The 21,346-nt window shown below is 29.7% G+C and overlaps 2 protein-coding genes across 5 annotated transcripts in view; one reads left to right on the top strand and one right to left on the bottom strand.

The window, feature by feature from the left end:
• Nucleotides 1-3,449, top strand: part of LOC110026957 (host cell factor-like) — a 19,337-nt gene extending 15,888 nt beyond the window's left edge. The window contains exons 8-11 of one of the 4 annotated variants that reach the window (XM_020728192.1): nucleotides 1,057-1,231; nucleotides 1,314-1,488; nucleotides 2,934-2,979; nucleotides 3,120-3,449. In XM_020728192.1, the coding sequence (XP_020583851.1) occupies nucleotides 1,057-1,231; nucleotides 1,314-1,488; nucleotides 2,934-2,979; nucleotides 3,120-3,184 (461 nt within the window). In that variant the 3' untranslated portion in view covers nucleotides 3,185-3,449. Of the gene's footprint in view, nucleotides 1-1,056; nucleotides 1,232-1,313; nucleotides 1,489-2,933; nucleotides 3,002-3,116 lie in introns of all 4 variants that reach the window. The other 3 variants (XM_020728190.1, XM_020728194.1, XM_020728193.1) reach the window with 3 other exon arrangements.
• Nucleotides 3,450-5,139: 1,690 nt separating this feature from the next.
• Nucleotides 5,140-21,346, bottom strand: part of LOC110026959 (putative methylesterase 11, chloroplastic) — an 18,584-nt gene continuing 2,377 nt past the window's right edge. The window contains exons 2-5 of the mRNA XM_020728198.1: nucleotides 7,701-7,955; nucleotides 7,086-7,218; nucleotides 6,607-6,734; nucleotides 5,140-5,560 (exon numbers count right to left, since the gene is read on the bottom strand). Of these exons, the coding sequence (XP_020583857.1) occupies nucleotides 5,264-5,560; nucleotides 6,607-6,734; nucleotides 7,086-7,218; nucleotides 7,701-7,955 (813 nt within the window). The 3' untranslated portion in view covers nucleotides 5,140-5,263. The remainder of the gene's footprint in view (nucleotides 5,561-6,606; nucleotides 6,735-7,085; nucleotides 7,219-7,700; nucleotides 7,956-21,346) is intronic.

The following is a 21,346-nucleotide window of genomic DNA, read 5'->3' as shown; positions in this document are numbered from 1 at the left end:
CCCCCCCCCACCCTCACCTCTAAAAATAGAGAGAATATTCTTTCAAACTAGAATGGAAGCCATTATAGATTAATTAGATTTATGTTTAATCTAGTGAATGTCCTCAATTTCTTGTTCTCTCTTATGATTACGAGGGGTAATTAATTATGGAGAATTACATCTATGAAAAGTTTATAAATATGAATATAAATGTTCTCATTGAGAGTGATGGGTAATGTTTCATCCATTACTTTATTTTCTTCTTGAAACTCAACTATGATATGTTGTAATGGAGACAGATGCGTGATTTCAAATCTTATATATATATATATATATATATAGATGCCTTGACTCAAAAGGAGCTTGAGTTGATTTGGAATCAAACTATTTTGGGTTTTCTGCTTGATTCCTCCCACCCCTCTTTTTCTTTTACATGCAATTAACTTAAAAATAGGCTCGCCTCTCTTTGTATGAGAGAAATTCTTACCAATAACGCTGTATGGTTTGTCATCAGAAAGTGCCACCATGCCATGTAAAAAGAAACTTTTCTAGAATTTATTTATTCCTACTTTCTCCTGTTTGCAGCCATATGGTTGGTCATCTGTAGCAAATTTAAAACTTTTATGTTGGACACATATTCATGTGTATTAAGATGATTGCTACAATTATATAGATAAGAACAAATGGAAGGGTCTATTGGAGTGGCTACAACTTATATAGATGTCTCTATGGCTGTTATAAGAAAAGCAATTTTTTTGAAAGTTATTTTGGTAATATGTTCTCTTAGAACGAATGAAACGGTGACTAATTTATAATTATCACACTAATAAATCAAGTTGTAAAAAGTAACTTTCCACTGCAAAAATTTCTGAAAAATGACAAGAAAATAATAGTCAAACAGAAGCATAGCAGCAGTTTAAAAGGCAAAGAAATGCCTTCAAATGAACTATAACTTGATTGTCACAAATAACATTTTTTTTGTTCTCGTTTGAATTTAAAGAATTCTTCTATTTATATTTATAGATGTAACCAGGCTTAATGCATAGAATCTTACTATTTGGTGGTGTAACAATGCAGGGACCAGGACTAGTGCCTCCTATTCTGATGAGGAGATAGTATTTGAAGCTGAAGTTAAAGGCACACATCAACACGGATATGTGATTGAGACGATTATAAATGGAAAGTTACTTCGTGGCATGCTTTTCTCCTGCACCTCTCGTTCTTGTGAAGATAGCCTTGCATGCACGAGCAAGTAAGAAACTTTGCATTATGCCAGATTCCTTTCGTTTATGACAACACTGTTTTTTAATTGCAATTATACCTGATGTTATCAGGAAGATGAGGGGAGAGGCTGACAGTAAACTGAACTTAAGTCTGCAAATATGCAGTACTGCGAAAGACATTCCTCAGGAAATAAAGCCAGATCCAACAAATATTAAAGATTGTCAGAAAAATCCCAATTCTAACTTGGCTGATACAAGAGAAGATGAAAATAAACCAGAAAATATGGTTAGTTTTTATAATTATATTCTATGTTCTTCTTGTATATTTTATTTTCATGGCCTTAAAAACTTGTCAGAAGAGTTTTGGTGGAGACGAATTTAGGTGATTTGAATGTTTACAGAGAAGAGATGATGTGCTAATAAAGCTATGAGTGAAAACAGGATTAGCTTTTCCCTCCCAGGTCCATCTATTAAAATCTTGGGACTTTCCATTTCAACTGGAGAAAAAGTAAATAAAATGAATTGAAATGCATGCGATTAATAGTTTGATTATGAAAAAACGATCCTTCATTTGAGATTTATATTTCTTTTCATTCAAATTCCTAGCTTGCATATAACCTAAAGCTGAAGCAAATGGAGAAGAGCCATATATTGGAATAGTACAGAACAAAAAATTCAAAAGACTTGTTAATGAGAAAAATATCAAAGTGATTCTTTGACTCTTTGCATGGGCTCATTTTAGTCGTACGATCTATAAAATTGTTAAATTAATCCCCAATTTTTTATGGATTGAAATAGACCTCAGAATTTCGAAAGGAAGGACTATTTATGTAGGGTATAAACGAGTCGAACATGAGCGAGCCTGGACTCAGCTTGTAAAAAAATCGCGTTCGGCTCGTTTATAATTTGAAGAAAAAAAAAATTGTTCGTTTTTGGCTCGTTTTCTTAACGAGCCGAACACGAGTTGTTTGCGAACAAAGAGCCGTCTTAACAACCCTAATCATGCAGCTCTTAGGGGTGTAAACGAGCCTGAGCTCGGCTTTTGTTCGGTTTGTTAAAAAATATCATCGTTCGTGTTTGGCTCGTCTATATATCGAGTTCAAAAAATTTATGTGTTTGGCTCATTTTCTTATCGAGTAGAATGCAAGTTGTTCACGAACAATGAGCCATTTGGACAACCCTAGTCACACAACCGTAGAATTTTATGGAGGGCAAGATTTAAATCTTATTATTAAATTAAAATATTCATTTAAATAGAAATTCATATATTTTTATTCTATTTTTAACTAGTAATTTTAATTGATTATAATCTTTTTGCCTTGTTGTCAATTAAATTATTTAAAAATAATACTCATTATACACACACCGAACACGAATAAACATTTCTTTGTTCATGTTTGGCTTGTTTATATATCGAACGCAAAAAAATTGTTTGGGTTCGGCTTGTTTGTTTAACGAACGAATCGAACACGAGCTAATTAATGAGCCGAACATAAGTTGTTCACGAACAACGAGCCGTTTTGACATCCCTATATTTATGGGATTAAATTGACCATTTTATACTCTCTGGGACTAAAACGACAACAGGTAAGTAGTCGGGGACCATATTGGCACTTTACTTCAAAGTTTATTTTCTTCATGCTCTTAGTTGTTTTCCACTTTTTTTCTTTTCTTTTGAAGATATTTTCCTATTTTGAAATTAACTTGAAACTATAATTCTATTCTCTGCAGGCTCAAGGAAAATCAATGCCAGTACCTGCGAGAAATGAACCCTCAGGTGCCTTCCGAAAAAAAAAAATGTAGAACAATATTTCAAGTTTTCTCTTTGTAAATAAAAAAATAATGTTGCTTAACTTTAAGCTTACCAACTGATATTCTCATTTTCATTTATTTATTAATTAATTTTGTATGTAGCAGGACTAGCTGATGGCTCTTCAGCTAATGGACAACCTAAAGTGGCAGCAGAGGAACAGAACATGTAAACATTTACAGAATCAATGGAAGCAACATTAGTAAAGGCTGTATTGATCCCCAAGTGATTCAGTTAAGAAAGCCTTTGCAGGTTGATAGCTCAGGAGATGAAGAAAATTAAGATAACATCATCAAAATATTGTGGGGAAAATATCAGTTGTGAAGTTCAAAGAGGGGAATAATAAAAGGTGAGAGAATGCAAATAGGATGGGCTGACAATGAATTTAGTGGTGTAAATTTTCTATGTTTTAAGGTAATGTTCATTATTTAGTACAAGTCACATAAAAGGTTTTTTTTTATTATTTTGGGAAGTGCTGGTCATTTCTTGCTTCTTTAGGCATTTTTTTTTCTTTGGCTTGATGAACAAGTTTATATGTCAACATTAGGGTAGGATTATGCTAGGTGCTTCAAATTTATTCAAAACTAATATGATTTAATTGGAAGATGATTCATTCAAAATAAGGTGGATTCAACTGATAAATTAACTTTATATATGTTGGTAATGTATTTTAATACATCTTTTATTTATTATATATATATATATATATATATATATTTGTTTTATTATTGAGTTTAGATTGATTTGCTCAAATTCTATTTAATCTCCCTATTTTTAACTCAAATTTGGTTGGATTAATACTTGGTCAAGTTTCTTCATCAAAACTAAACTTGAATATGGATTAAATTAGTTATTTATATTCATGAATAAATATTTTTATTTTTCAATAAATAAACTTGTTAAATATTTTACACTTAATATAACGATAATTTATATTATTTAAATGAAATTTAAAAATTTTAGAATTTATTTAATTATCTATTTAATAGTAATATATTAAATATGCATTATAAATTATAGCACAAGGGAGAAAGTATATTCCCTACTATGGTAATTATACAGTAAACTAGAATATAAATGAGAAAGGCAATGCTTTGCATAGCTGTCTTTTAACATTGGTAGTGGAGTTAGTGTGAGGACTACGCGGTACGGCTAATAATAATAATACAATGTATTTTTAATTTCTTTTGTCATCAAAATAATTTGTCAGTATTTTATTTCTATATTATTTTATTATAAAAAATATTTATAATTTATTGTTATTCTATTTAATTGATATGAATTAGCTAAATATTAATTTATAATTTATTCAATTACTTATTTATTTTGATTTATAAAATAATTTATTAATAATTTCATACGAAAAGCTAGGAATTCATTCAATTTTTAGTCAATTTTTTTCTTAATTTGTTGAAGTATTCATTTATTTAGCATAAATAAATTAAAAATAAGTTTGAGCGTAATTTTTTTAAATTTTAATAAAATCAAATATGAAAATGAATAATTTATAATAGAGTTAAAAAGAATAAATACAATCAAAAAGCTATTATTAAAGACCAGTTTAACTGTAGCTGTCTACAATTAATCACCATATGCCAACATCTTCTTCCCTGAAATTCATTTCAAATCAAGGTGAGAAGTATGTTTTAATTAGAAGATAAATTCAATTCTAATTTCTTATTTTTAGATAATAATAAATTACTATTAAATTAATGAAAATATTAAATTTAAAATATGATTTTTATTTTTAATGATATGATTAAAATCTAGATAAAAAAATTATCAAGGTTATTTTGAGGTGAGTGCAATATAACGGTTATATTTGACTCAAGACATCCTATATTACACGAATCTCAAAGAAAATCTAATGGTTAAAAACACTAACTATATTTGAGGCGGGACATTCAACCCAATTTCTGGAGCCATTTACAAATATACCACCCGATTCTTACATATCCACCTTATCTATGACTGAAAATGTGCAATTCACTTGTTTTAAAAAGTTAATAAAAGATCATATTTTTGACATGATATGAAAGATTTGGGGGTAATAATGCAAAAAGTAAATTTTTGATGTTAGATATATAAATACATAGGAATCTGGTGGAGTATGTATGTAAATGCCCCCAAATTTTATGTCAACATCTTTGAAATGATTTTCATTGGAAAATAAATGTCGCCAGAATCAACCTCTAAGAATCAAAACATTTTTTTGAGTCCGATGAGTTTCAAATTCTTATGAGCAAAAGCTTTACAGATTTTTCAAGTTCTGGTTAGGAGAAATAGCTGCAATCTCCAGCAAGATCTTGTGCAGAGCTTGAGGCTTGGAAAAGAATGGGGAGTGATCGGAGCCTTTAAGCCTAAAAACCTTCTCCGGGGGGTTGGATTCGCACAGTCTTTGTTGCAGGGGAAGAGGCAGCGCATTGTCTTCAGTAGCCTCGATGTAAAATCTCCTGACTGAGCCGTAGTTGTTATCTGTAAGCTGGAGTTCTTCTAGTATTGGTGCAAAAGGGATGGGCCTCATAGAAACTGAAGCCAGAGCGATATCCTACAGAAAAAAAAAGATTTTCCTTTAATATGGTATTCGAGATGGTAGGGGTAGACCTAGGAAGACTTGGGCTTATTTTATAAAAAAAATATCTTAATTTATTAGAACTAAATGAAAATATGACACTAAATAGGATGCAATCGAGAAAAAAGATACATGTAGCCGACCCCACGTAGTGGGATTAAGGCCTTGTTGCTGATGTTGTTGTTGTTGGTGTTGTTGTATGGTATTCGAGATGGGCTATCCTAACTTGCTCATCCCCCACGCTTACCATGCACGGACGTAGTTGTCATCTTGCTCATCTTCAGTGGTTGAAAGCTTTTCATTTCCTTATTGTTTCTCATGAAAAACTTCAAGTCTTCTCTGATTTGTGATGATTGTCAAATTTCCTTAGTTGTTAAATAGTTTTGAACCAACTATTGTATCAATTGTCAAGTTCCAATATAATGTAAAGAAGATGTGGGGCCTTCTTCCCTCTACGTATTTCTCAAAACATAATATCATATATATCTATAACTTATACAAGTCAAGTAAAATGAATAATAATTTTCATTTACTAGTAATCCAAGCATCTAATAATAAAAAAAAGAGGAATTTTTTATTGCCAAAAGTCTCTTTCAACTAAATCCCTCCCCATAATATGTTCAATCTTAGATGATAGTTGACTCGATCATTCCCGACCTGTCAATGCTCTCTCCTACATTATTCAAGTCATTGCGCTTTTGCATCCTCGTTCGTTATCAAGACGAAACAATTGGTCATTTTTTATCAAAGCTTTAGGTTTACTTTAGTTTAACAATCTATGCTACAAGCTCGAGCTAATTAATTAAGGATCCAACTCGAGAGAAATTACTAGAAAGTACAAGATTGTAAATAGTATTACAAAAAAAAAGTACTTTTTATCATTTATATGCTCTTTAATTTCCTATACATAGACACTTTTATGCAAAACAAACGTTTACCTTAACACTAACTATACAGAAGACAAGAAAATAAATAAAATAAAATAAAATAAAAAGGCTGTTGATCGGTAGAACAAGGCATACCTTCGTAGGGCTTTGATTAAACAGAAGATCATTTAATAATGATGTCTCGAGGCTAATAGCTGTAGGAGTTTGATCTTTTCCATTTGCATACAAAAAGATTTGAGCTTGTTGCATCAGTTCATTTGTAGCTTCCTATTGTCAGAAAAAAATGGATAGCAGATATGGTTAGGAGTGATCAGCAGTCCATGTACCTCACAACAAAATACATTTGGTGAAAATGACAAGATATTTCACAATTTTCAAATATATATATATACATTTATAACTCTTTGGCATTATAAAATTATGCATGAAAAATGTGTATTTTACTTAAAAAAACTTAGTAACGGTAGTAATTTTTATGTGGTTAAGGATTTTAATGGTATGCATATAAATATTACATTTTGTGTCAGATATGAAAATATATACGAATTGTGTGGTATGTATGTAAATAATGATTTGTAAAAATGAATTGAAACCTCTTGAGAGAGCATGTCAACAGTTCTCAACGGTTCTTTGGCCATTTTTCAGCATAAAGGCAGCAAGAAAGACAGATTTGGCAATCTTCGCCGGAAATGCTTCCATGGCATATGAGATGCATGTACCACCAAAGTCATGCCCAACTAGGATCACCTGTAAAAAAATGCTTGAGATTAAAATCCAAAAGAATACAATTTTTTAGTTCAGCAAGATCATCTATGCTCCCAAAACCAGAACTGAAGGCTACAATGGTGCGAGGAAAAGAGCAGTCATTTAAAAAAAAACATTGTAATAATCCCCAACTCTTCGCGGGGGAATATTTTAATCTTAAAATTTATAAAAGTGTCAATTTAATCTCCAATTTTTTTAATTGGTGGCTAAAATAGTCTTTCCTGGAACTATTTTACCCCATATTAAAAGAGTCTATGGATTAATTTGACATTTTTATAGACTCTAAGACTAAAAATGTCCCATGTAAATATTCAGGGAATTATTTGGACACTTTAATCGATAAGATGAATATTAGAAAGATATAAAATATTGTTGAGCTAAGTAGATTCTAAAATGACAAAACAAAAAAAATATGATGAATAATGGAATATATTCAATCTTAATTTAGGAAGAAGAGAGCAAACCTTCTCTGTATCACCAAGCTTTTCAAGGAAAGTAATCAATGGATTTAAGTATTCGGAAAGACTTGTAATGTTGTTAGCATCGACGGAATGAGTTACAGATCCAGCAAGGTTTATTGCAGTGACCTCAAATCCAGCATCCCCCAAAAGCGAGGCGTCCGCCAAAAGCGACATAGTCTTATACCAGCACCATGCACCAAAACCACCTCCATGCACAAGAACAACCTTCTTTGTTTCTAAATCATCCACTCCTCTTTCCTGCAAATGTATCATTTAAATAAAGGAGAAATGAGATTGCGTCAGAAAAAGTAATTTGCAAGAAAAAAAAAAGATGGAAGAATTCAAAATGAGGCAGATAGAATAGGTAATCACTTTTTAGATATAGATGGTTTTTATCACAGATGGATGAATTTGCCTTCTTTCATAGGAAAGAAAAAATATAGGGTGACATATTTTTCGATGACTAAACATGGTGACATATCTTTCTATGACTAAACATACCAAAAAATGTTAGAAAAATCTGAACCTACTATCTATTTATCTACCTTTAGAATGTTAATTTGAGAAGATTTAGAGTTTTTCTCAATCCACCTTCAAATAAAGGAATATTGATCCAAATGACCAAAATTTTAAAAATGTTATTAAAGATGCAAGAAATTAAGATTGATTTCATGCATAAGGTTAAGGTCTTAAAATTTTGATAATGTTTAAAGAATATCAAATATAAAATAAAAAAAACAAATAATACTACTATAGATGCTGTTAAATACGAAATGCCCTCAAAGCTACATGAAAAAACCTTGCCATCATATTTTCTTTCACAAAATGGAAGCATCGATGGATTAATGGTGAGACTAGAAAACAGAGTGTCAATCATGTCAACTTTGTCATTCTTTTATTAAGTGACTACTTCCTTGAAGATGGAGAGGTGTGACACGATAAACCACTTTTCGATTGAGAGCTATGACAAGATAAACCAGTTTTCGTGTTAAGGAGTGTTCAAGGAACCTTTACTTGGTTGATGAAACAATAAAGAACCTTCATAAATATTCCTATAACGCTTTTCAAATTCGTTATAGCCTCATATTGTAGACTTGTGTCAGAACATCTAGAAGTTAGCTATGAATCAACTGAATATTAGTTAAAAAAAAAAGAAATTAAATTTAAATTTTGAAAATTATGTTTAAAAATAAGGCTTTATGTCCAATAAGAAGACATCGATTGAATTTGGAGAATTATGTGGCATAATATGGTAATTTAGTCAATAAAAATTCAATATCAATTTTTAATAACAAAAATGATGTTTAGGATTGTGCTTCCTATAATGGGATCAAATTTATGAATTATAAATTGAAGTTAATGGAGAGAGTAATGGAACATAGACTTCGGAAAGTTACATGAGTTTTGGAAAATCAATTTGGTTTTATTCTAGGAAGATCCATTACGAAAGAGATTTTAGTGTAAGACAATAAATGGAGAGGCATAAAGAGCAAATAAATGATTTACATGTGATTTTTATTGATCTTAAAAACCTATAATTGAGTATCACCTGAATTGTTTTGTGTGTAGTTTAAGGTAAAAATGTCTATCAAATATATTTTGACTTTATAAAAGATGTGTATGTCGGAGCATAGACTTCTATTAGAAGTTATGGATCAGCCATAGAGTTTTCAATTATTGTAGGTCTACATGAATTGATTAGCATTAAGTTCATAAATTTTATATCAACCATGGAGATACTTATAAAAGATTGCAATGCAATGAGTTTTAATGAATGATTTTTGAGATTGATATTATTTTAATTGCCGAGACATCTATCAAAACAAGTGAAAAAATGGTTAAAATATTTTGAAGTTAAGAGACCTCAGAATTAGTATAATGTACTATGTAATTTTAATGAATATCATTTTAGCAAGTATAATTCCTTATTATTATATTATAATATAGTATCTAAATATAATATGTTTAAATGTATTGGATCTATTATGAGAATATTGATTAGGATATAATTTCTAGATTTAAGGCTACAAATTTAGGAGGCTTAAATTTAGTGCTTATATAATTGTTACTAGGGCGATCGTGCATTGGTTTAAACGTTAGCAATGAAAAATTCATTGATATTTGAGCGTGTAATGAATGAGAATGTTAAGATGATTATGTGACAATTATGAAGGATAATTAAATGAAGATCATATTAGAGGAAATATTGGAGTGACATCTATTAAAGATAAGATCACTGAAAATAGAATTATGTAGTTTCGACATGTATAATAAATGGTAGAAATTTTACTCGTTAAGAAGTTTGATAAAGTTAGTATTATAGCATTGGAAATGAAAAGTGGTGTCTCAAGTTAAATTGATAGAATTTGTTCAAATTGATTTGTGATGAATAGACTTAACCTTAGATAGCCATCAATAGAAATGAAAGTAATAACACCGTTCCCGTAGTTGGGATGAGGTTGATGATGATGATGATGCTTAATAGACCCTTATAAAGAAAACAATTATTTTCATACGTTGGTAGGATGAATTTGCTATGTTGGGAACTCGGAAGCCTCCGTTTTCTAAATTGCATTTCCATTTCTTAAAAAAGGATGGACTTCTTTAGCTAGGGATTTTGGTTGCTTTTATTATGCTAGTATAAACGCTTTGATGGATGTTATTTAGTTGTTGGTAACGTAACAAAACAGTTTTTTTTTCTTAATTTGTCCTATGTTATAAAGTTTCAAAATCAATTGCAATGCAAATAAGATTCTTATTAGCTCTCATTGACGTATAATTAACTTGACATGTTAGTAGTTGAATGACGTTTACTCTACACTATTGTGAAAGCTTTCTTTGTTTTAGTATTGTTTGTAATCTCCAAACTTAGACTTCATGTTGTTTGGCTTGTGATCTTTGTGCTATGAAATAATTGTTATAAAATCATTGTAACAGCTCTTAATGCGCTATAAATGTAAATTCCAGCTAGAAGAAGGAAATCCATGAATATCGTCAGTAAATAGGAAAAAAACCATGTACTCATCTTTCATGTGAAGCTATAATATAAAACAACAAGAAAAAACAATACTGCATCTTTTAGAAAGAACATAAGAATCAGAAAAAAAAAATTTGCCCGAAAGAATGAAGATGGAAGAATGAGTTAGCTAAACAGTTTTAGATAAGATGGATGAATTTGCCTTCTTTTCATAGGATAGATAAAATACATTTTTATACGACTAAACATACCAAATTATATTAGAAAAATCTGAACATAATATCTATCTATCTATCTTAAGAATTTTGAAAATTTTAAACTGATTTAGTGTTTTCAACAATTCACCCTCAAAATTATGGACATTGATCCAAAGGACCTAAAAACTAGAAAGTTATCAAGGATGCAAGAAATTAGGATTAATTTCATTCATATGGGATGAGTTACTAAATTTTTTTAGAATTGTTAACAGATATCAATTTTTTTAGAAAATTAAATAATACTAATAAAAAACTTAAAAAGGACTAAATTGTCATTGTTTATGAGTTTTACGTAAAGTTGTCAAAAAAAAAGTTCATTGTTCGCAAACATCTCATGTTTTGCTCAGTAAGAAGATTGTGTTCAATTCATTTTTTAATATGGCTAATATTGAATACTTATTTTAAGCACATTTCTCAATGAAACCTACAAAATAGAGCTTTATTCGACAATGTTCAACTCGTTATTTGCTTAAATATAAAATAATATGCAAATATCTTTAAATTATATATTATTAATCTATATATATATTTTTTCAATTTACTAATTAATATGTAAATATATTGTCATTTCCGGGTCCCAAGCTCCAGATACAACAGAAAATATAAAATTTTTATCAAAAAATCATGACATAAATCTTTTTAAGTCATTGTATAAATGCTAGAACATTCCCTGTAAGCGATATGTTGTATGACCAGAATACAGTGAAACTAGTGCAGAAGCGGCTATATCGGCTCACGGATGTAGTATCAAATAAGCAAGAGTTTCCACATTATAGACAAATGCGAGCGAAAAAATAGTCAATAAAACTAATATTAGGATATAATCTTGAAATACAGGTAATCTCACAGGTAAATTAATGAAATTAATAGAAATCATGATTTATATGAAAATAAATATATTATATATTCAAAAAACTAAATGTGTTCGAGAAAAAACTAAAGAGATTGATAGCTTAAGTTTTAAATTTTGGTATTCAAGTAGGAGTCGTACTAAAAAAGACAAGTATAATTGCAGACAAGAGTTTGAAAGATAATATAGTAGGAGTCGTACTAAAAAAGACATAAGTATAATTGCAGACAAGAGTTTGAAAGATAATATTATAAAAATTAATATAATTGGAGATATAATTATAGCTCTGATACTAGGATTTTTAATATTATAAGTGCTTATGTTTAAAAGAAAATTTTAGGAATGACCAAGTACAAATGATACCTCTTAAAGAAAAAATTTTAATTGGTAGACATTTAAATGAACATGTTGGTAGAATAGTAAAAGATTTTAGAAATATTCATAGTGACTACAATTTTGGAGTGATTAATTAAAAATGTAAAACTATATTAGATTTTCCTTTAGCATATAATTTTGCTATTACTAATTATTTAATTAAGAAAAGAGACGAGCATATCATTACTTATAAGAATAGATCTACTAAAACACAAATTGATTATTTCTTATGAGAAAAAAGATATCGTCGAGAATGTAAAGATTGTAAGATCATTCATGGTGAAAATTTAAGCACTCAATATTAATTATTAGTTCTGAATTTTAAGATGAAGGGGTTGTAAGATAAAAAAAATAATGAAATATTATCATAGAATTAAATAGGGGCACCTAAAAGTCACATATAAAATTATTTTTCTGAGTAAACTTCAAGATTTCAAGATTGAGATGTTTATGAAGAAGTGAATTCTATGTGAGATAAAGTAAGAAGCACTATTAAGCAAATGACAAAAAATGTAATTGAAGAATCAAAAGAAAAAAAAATGAAATAAAAATAGTTGGTGGTGGAATAACAATGTGAAAAAAAAGATAAAATATAAAAAGTGTTATAAAAATTGATTTAAATGTAAAAGCTTTGAGAACTGGAAAAATCAATAAGATGACCTGTAGAAGTATAAGAGCATAACTTGTGACGCTAAATATTCTACATTTAGTGATCTTTATAATATATTAGATATTAAAGATTGTGAAAAATATATGCATAAGCTAGCCAAACAAAGAGAAAAAAAGTAAAGATTTAATTCAAGTAAAATGTATTAAATATAAAAGTCAAAAAGTATTTTTCTTAGAGTAAGATATTCAATATAGATGGATAAAGTATTTTGATAAACTTTTCAATTAAGTTTTGATAAACCTCAATGATCTTAATATCATTAATAATAAAAAAATATTTTACTTTTACTGTCACATTAGTAAAAATAAGTTAATGAGACTTTAAGGAAAATCAAGAACAAGCTTCTCTATCAAGTGTTCCCAGTCACTCTTAAAGGATAAGCTTGCACCCGGTTCTACTATCTGTCATGGAGCACTGTAAACACCTTTAACGTGCTTGTCAGACTATCTGCGGAGCGGTTAAACCAACAGATCATCAATGATTCATCCCATATCTTGGGAATTCACCAAAGTGAATGAGTTTCGCTCAAATACTACTTCCACAGGTTTTCCGCTGAAGTCAGTCAGATTTCGAGAATGGAAGGCTCCGCCTAGGACCCTTCTACTCAGCACTGATGCGAAAGAGTTCGTTCTTATGCTGACCTTATCCATTGTGTTGAAGACCAAACCACTGTAGAAGAAACTATCAGCGCACATAAGGAGCAGTTTGCACAATTTGGGGAAAAGTGCAAGAGTAACGCTGGAGACAATAATCAATCTTCACAAAAAAAGAAGTCTGAACAACAGAGGAATCATGACCTTCCTCCCCACCCTAATAGCCAGCGAAGTGAGTATCGACCTAAGAAAGAGTATACACCACTCAACACATTGCGTATTAACGTCCCGATGGCATCAAAGATGAGGAAACTATTAAGTGGCCTCACCCCCTAAAACCCTAACACGGGTAATCAAGAACAATGATGTTATTTCCATTAAAGTTTTGGCCACACCACTGAGGCATGTAAGCAACTCGAGGAGGAGATTGAAAGGTTGATTAGACAGGGATACCTTGGTCGATTTATGTAAGAAAAACTAGCTGGAATCGATAATGCTCCCACTAGGGAGGCAACATACACAAAAGAAAAACATGGGGGTCACCTAGTGGTGGGCGAAATTCAGACAATTGTTGGAGGTCCGTTGCTGACAGATCAAGTCCTGGTCACCACACCTGGTGAATCAACGTTGAAGAAATTGCACATCGAGCCTATAACTTTTGATGATTCGAATTTGGAAGGAGTCCGTCCCTCACCAAGATCCTCTCGTCATTAGTACAGGAATTGGCGAACTCTTCTACAATGTAAAGAGGATCCTGATCTACAATGGAAACTCTGTCAATGTCTTGTTCTACTTCACTTTGCTCAGTTTGTGACTAACAAGGGAAAGACTTCAACATGCATCCAAGCCATTATACGGTTTTCATAATTTACCGGAAGCAAAATTGACCATTGGAGCAATTAAAACTCAATCGTGACACTTTATGAAGATGTTGAGTCAAACTTTACCAAAAGATCAGAACAACACAACGACAACAAGCTTTTATCCCACTAAGTAGGGTCTGCTACATGAATCATGTTTCTTCATTGTGTCATGTTAAGTGTTACATTTTCATTTAATTCTAATAAATTAACACAATTTTATACAACATGCCCAAATCTTTTTAGGTCTACCTCTACCTCTCTTAACATATGTCAAATCTAAAAAATTTACTCTCCTAACCAGATCATTAAATGTCGGCCATTCAAATATAATTCAATAAAACCAAAACTATGTCTAGATCCAATGTAATCAATTGGAATTGATATTGAAACCGTGTTATGAACCATTAGGTTCACTTGACTCAATATAATCCAATTTGATCATATTAAACTAAAATCAATTAAATTTAAATTAAATGCAGCCAATTTGATCAAATTGGTTTTCAAGACTCCTGACAATCTATCTAAATCAATTAGAGCTTAAATTGGAACCTTTGAACTTCAATTAGGCTAATGGGCTTACTTGACCCATTAGCAACCCAATAGAAAGCCGTTGAACCAATTCAAGCCAAATCAAATTCAAATGGAACTAAAACGAGTTGATCCCTCTCTTAAGCACTAGGTGACTTCATCACAAAGTTCTAGATCATTTTAGCCTTCTAATGTCTTAAATGATGTACATAATTATACTGTCGCACAAATAATATAAGTAAAATATTGTTCCCATAAGGATCACAATTAAATTTGATAAATATTATAATTTATATCGCCCTAGATTTTTATCCAATTATTTCAATGAATTGAATAATTTACAACTAGATATTTGATCAGACTAGAATTAACAAGCAGAGAAAGCAACCAAACAACCTAATATTTGATCAGACTAGAATAACATACTTATACAATTTTCTAAAAAATTTTTTAGTTATAATATATTAAATGTCATTCAAGAATAATTTTATTATCTAATCTCCATTGATAACTTAAAAAATCTAATCGTTTTTTAGTTTTGTATGCATCTATATCAGCTTCCAAGTTGATTATATTATAAATATTTTTTTTACATATTACAAATTCCTAAATATATGTCTATCATACTCAATAATTTATCAATTTATTTCTAGTTGTTCCTTTCTAAGTCAGTTGATATCTATAAATCACATTGAATTTGAAGTATAGGATTAATATGCAAACTCAATGAACTTCGTAGTAAATTAAAAAAACTCTTAACATACACCCCAAATAACTTAAGTTTACAAAAAAATAGTATAAATAAAATCACAAATCCAGAGTTAATACAATTTAGTTTATGCTTTTATTAGGAAAAACACATATATAATTAAATATTGTTCCAGAAGTTCTAAAAATATAAAAAAAATGAAAAAAAAATGAACTAGGTTTTTATTAAAATTCTACTCCTTGGACTTTCTTCTCTTTTCTTTTTTTTTCTCCTCCATAGTCTCTCTAAAAGTCCACTCTTCCCTCTACCCTCTACAAATGCACTCACATTAAAATCTCCTTTAAACTTTCTTTAGTCCACTCTTCAATCCCTCATAATTCACTAGTTTATAACTCAACAGTTGCTTAATTACCCCAAAAATTGCTTTAAAACTAAATTAGTTCGAATCGCAACACTATGATGTTAGTTTTATAACAACTTAGCACTGTGCTCTTTGACTTTTGAATCCATTGTAACACCGCAACACTTTTGGTCAAATTCCTCAGTATTATATTCTTTGTTGTTGGTTGGGTGTAGTGTCGTAGCGTTGCGCTCTCAACTAATTCAAGATATTTATGTTGAAGGATAGCATTTTCATACTATAAAGTATAGCATCGCGATGCTACATACCAAAAGTTGGAATTTGTTCGAATTTGATCATTTTTTTTATCATGCATCATATCCTTAGTCTTTTAGTTCATCATAATTCCATTTACACCATTATTTCTATCCCATCCATTTGCATGTGAAAATTTTATGAAAATTATCATTAAATTTATTCAATTTTATGTCCACTTAATTAAATTAATAGGATATTTCATAGACAAGGGCGGAGCAAAAATAAGTATACTGGGAGAAGCACAATAATTATTTAAAAGATTTTAGAAGGGTCAGAGACTATATATTTTAATAAAAAACATAAATATATGAAAAATAAAAAATTTATAATGATTTAAGGGGGTATTTATAAAGTTTAAAGGGGGTATTGCCCCCCCCCCCCCCCCCCCCCAAAATCTACCCTTGTTTATAAGTAAAACTCATTGATCACCTCACCCAAACCAAATGGGCCTACTTGAACCATTAATGATCCATTATGGGCATGTTCGAAAATCAATCAAAATTATTCAAAACCATATAGATTTTGATAAAAACACTGTTCAAAATCTTAAATCATTAATTGAACTCAAACTCAAGTCCCTTTAAACTTCAATTATGCTGATTAGGTCACTTAACCTGACCTGACATAATTAAATAATATTAAGTTGAATCAACTCAAATAAGTTTAAATTGAAACTAAAATAGGTAAGACACTTTCTAAGGCTTAAGGTTAATTACCCACATAAATCTAAAGGCCATATGGACTAACCTTGAACCAATCGAAGTTCACTTGGGGTTAAACCCAAATAAACTCATTTATAATTACTATGGGTCAAGTCCAATTAAACTCAAAGCAATAATTATCAAAGTCACCCCAATGGTGTCTTAGGTCCCTAATGGACCCACCCAGCATGAACTCGGTCAAGGCTAAGCAAATTGAGGCTCAACCTCACTCAAATTCCAAAATCAGCCAACTTAGGCTATGGCAAATCCAATGAGGATGTAATTGCGTCTGTCTTGAGCTCAACTAAACCTTCTAATACTCTCTCTAGGTCAAGCTAATTGATGTAGACCCATTTAAAGCTTAAATCTAGAAAGACATGAGCGGTTCATTGCTAACCAACCCAATAGTAAGCCACTTTTCACAAAACCATCTTAGAAAACTTCGTAACTTCCAATTGAATTGTCTATAACTTCCAGAGAATTGGACTCTAAGCCTGTGGAGATTAAAGAAAAACTGTCCGTGATGCAAGAGAGAAGACAAAAATTTATCCAATCACTAAAAGATCACGTTGCATCAGATATTTCAAATCTCCTTCTCACTTATGTTCCGCTTTGGTCATTTGTGAAACGAACCTTAGAACTAAAGCAATCAAACCATAAGTGTTTTTTTCTTTAGTCCACGTATCCTTTCGAACGAACAAGACAGATTGGTGGATCGAGCCAAAACAACCAAATGACCATGATTCTTACTGGAGCCCAATGATGAAATCAGGATCATCTATTCAATTGAAATAGAATAGACAATCTTGATTTAGTTGAGCATAAAACCTTACAACCAATACTTATAAACTATGGATATTCTTTGGGTTGTTCGATCTGATATCAGACAGTCAAAAATTATCCCACTATATCCCGTACACGGTCATGCAGTCTGATTTAACACAAATAGGATCATGTGATCTCTTAATTTATTAGAATTAAATGAAAATATGGCACTAAATAGGACGCAATTGAGAAAAAGGATTCATGTAACCGAGCCCACTTAGTGTGAGAAAGGTTTTGCTATTGTAGGATTACAACACATAAAATGTTTATACGGTTCTCTACTGACAGTGAAAGTGGATAAACTAATTAGACAAAATTCAAAAAAATTACTGAAATATTTTTATTTTCAAATCTAAGTGTCGACTTAACTAAAAATTAAATATGAATCCTCAATGAATTAAAAAAAAATATATATCCTCTATATTTAAAAATATTTTGGGAAGTTAATTCTTGATTATATTTCAGTTTTAAAAAAATTAAAATATTAAGGTCAATTAACACTTTAATTACTTCTGATTATTCCCAAATTTTCCTTAAACATCCTTGAGATCTCTATAAAATTTCTTGTGAGAAATTCAAGGTGATTTGAATCATTTAAATAATTTTCATTAAATGATAATTAATAAAAATTATTAAATATTTAAAAAAAGTCAAAATTCATGAAAATTTATTTCAAAACTTTCCTTAAAGGTCTGCAATTAAATCACAAATATTGACATTCTTTAAGTATTTTCATTAAAAATTAAAAAAAAACCATTTAATGAATTAAATAAATCATTAATTAAACTTAAACTTCATTAATTCATAATAAATCAAATAACATAAAAAATCACCAATTTTAACCTTAAGAATAGAGTGATATTAAGAAAATTAAATCCCAACTATTTTAATAATAAAAAATTCTGAACTTTTAAAAATGTAAATAAAGTAAATAATTCATAGAAAATTCAGTTGAGCTCAAAATGGTCTCAATTTTTTGGAGGTACGCTAGGATGACTTTCTAGACTTCCTTTTAAATTTTCATTAACTTTGTAAATCATTTGAATTTTTTATAATTCCTTGAAACTAAAACAATTAATAAATTTTTTAAAAATATAAATTAATTTAAAATTAATCCGAATTTTAATGAGACATCTCTATGGTGGTCCCTAACTCCAAACAATATTCTCATAATTTTCAGAGTTATTTTCTGCATTAAAGGGAATTTTCTTTTTAAAAAAATACTAAAAATTAATTAATTCAAAATAAACCAAAACCTCTCCAAACTTTTATGAAATGTTTCTAAGGTTTTCTTTGATCTTAGAAATTAATTTCATAAAATTTTAAAGTCATTTGGACCTAAAATAAAAATTTAAATTCATAAATAAAATCACCTTTAAATAAAAATAAAAAATTAATTAAAATCCATTAAAGTCACTTTTTGTACGTTTTGAGATGTTATAAAATATCATTTTACCTCTTTGGTTGAACTGTGCATTTTATAATTTCTATGATGTCTTAAATTACAAATTTGCCCCTATGATAGATATGCACATTCAAGATTACTTTGTAAAATTCTAAAACCAAATTTGAATGACAAATCTAAAAATTGAAATGAAAAGTTCTAAAACATTGATCACTTAAATTTAAAACACATATTGGTAAAACTTAAGCCCCAAATTTGAATTGAAAATTAAAGATTAAGGACTAGTAAAAACTCACCACATATTCTAGCACAAATTAGATTTGTTTGTTATGGCACCCACCCTAATTTTCAGGTTATGATTGTTTGCATTGTTTGTTCAATATGATGTATTGCTGAGATGTTATGTAATATTATGTGATACGTTGTAATGGTTGTGGTGATATACACTTTTTGGGACATACATGTTTTATATGTTGACTCTGTTTTGTAGGGTTATATAAGACCTATGTATTGTAGTAAGCGTAGGTTTTATTTTTCAACACATAAGTCTATATTTATAATTTAGGTGAGTTTGGTAAAGCCTATGAAGTTAAAGAAAATGAACCTAAACAAAAGAAAATGAACCTAAACAAAAAAAAATCAAGCAAGAACCAAAAGAAATAGGAATGAACGAAGATGATAAGGATGAACCCTCTTATATAAAAAATTTCATGAGAAGCTTCGCGATGTCGAACAATCTCAGGAGAATGAATTGAAGACCCCACAAACTTTGTCATTCAATCTTATAGGTCTAGGACGGGTTGTATAAGGGCAGAGCTTGACAAACCCATTGTTCTCTTTCTTGTGGGGTGTATTGCGGTACTCAGCCACCCCGGCCTCTTCAGTTTATTATTTTTAGTTAAAGGATACAGACCACCCGAAAATTGTTATTTACAGCTCAACCACTCTCCTTCATTCAATTGTCAAATTCTCACTCAAATTTCAAAATTCATGGTAGAACCCCAACCCATATTTTTCATTTTATCAAATTCTCAATAGTTTGCTCATGGCACACATAAATACATCGATTTGGTAGTTCCAAAAAATCACTTGGGGGGTTAATTTGTAAATATCAATGTTTTGGGTGGTCTATATATAATCATCCCTTTTAGTTATTTACTTGATTCTCTATTATATGTTTAAATTTTTTGCAAATATAGAAAGCATATTATTTTTCTAATTTTCTTTATGTGATTGTGTACAGCTTGACTGTGTGGTAAGCACCTTAAAATAAAATAATCAAAATAAAATAATATAAAAATTAAAAATGACTTAGAAATCATTATGTACAACTAATCATATGCATTCATATTCATCTATTCCTTATTTTTAGAAACTTCTCCCATGACAAGAAAGAGTAATCCGACCTATGAGGATAAAATTCTTTTCTTTGGGCAAGTTGTACCAAAGATATATTTGGTGTCTTTATGCTTTAAAATTCTAAAAACATGCATTGCATCTCAAGATTGCATTTCAGTCAACCAATTGAAATAGAAGTTAATGCATTAGCTAAGTCATTGCACGCCAATTATAAATAGGCAACTAATGGTCGAGTTACAAGTCATATTTCTCTCCTCAAATAAATAATCATCTGAACTATCTTGTATATCATTAGATTAGACATCATGATTTTAAAACAATTAAATAAGTTTAACTGGTTGTTCTTTATAGACAAAATTTTAAGCCCAACCAAGTCGGTCCTATTTAATAGTAATTTTTACCTTAGTTTAAATTTTGAGGCATATCATTTTTCTTTTGTTACATCATTAGTCCTCATGTTTTATAATTTTTAATAATCTTATATAGTTGAAATATAAGTCAAAACTTTCTAATAAAATAACAATCAAATGAAATAAATCTCAATCCTATAATGTAAAGCTCAACATAAAATAATTAAAGTGTTAGTAGTCTGATGTGAGCAATCTTGTTTAATTTTTTTATAGCAATCTTGAAAAATAAATTTGCAATGTATAGAAACACGAGCCTCTAACTTAATCAAGAGCATTCGTAGGGGATCATCACTCCTAAAATGTAATTAACAATAGAGATTTCTCTCTATAAGGAATTTATTCTCTAAATTAAAATAAATCCTATATTACTCAAATTATGTAAGGAAAAAAGCTTTGATTCACATAGACATAAATTTTGAAATTGTTTATTGAGTAATTAATCCATTATATATATATATATATATATATA

Source organism: Phalaenopsis equestris, unplaced genomic scaffold, assembly GCF_001263595.1.
Source record: "Phalaenopsis equestris unplaced genomic scaffold, ASM126359v1 Scaffold000408, whole genome shotgun sequence".
Lineage (NCBI taxonomy): Eukaryota > Viridiplantae > Streptophyta > Magnoliopsida > Asparagales > Orchidaceae > Phalaenopsis > Phalaenopsis equestris.
This window is presented reverse-complemented; position numbering and strand designations above follow the sequence as displayed.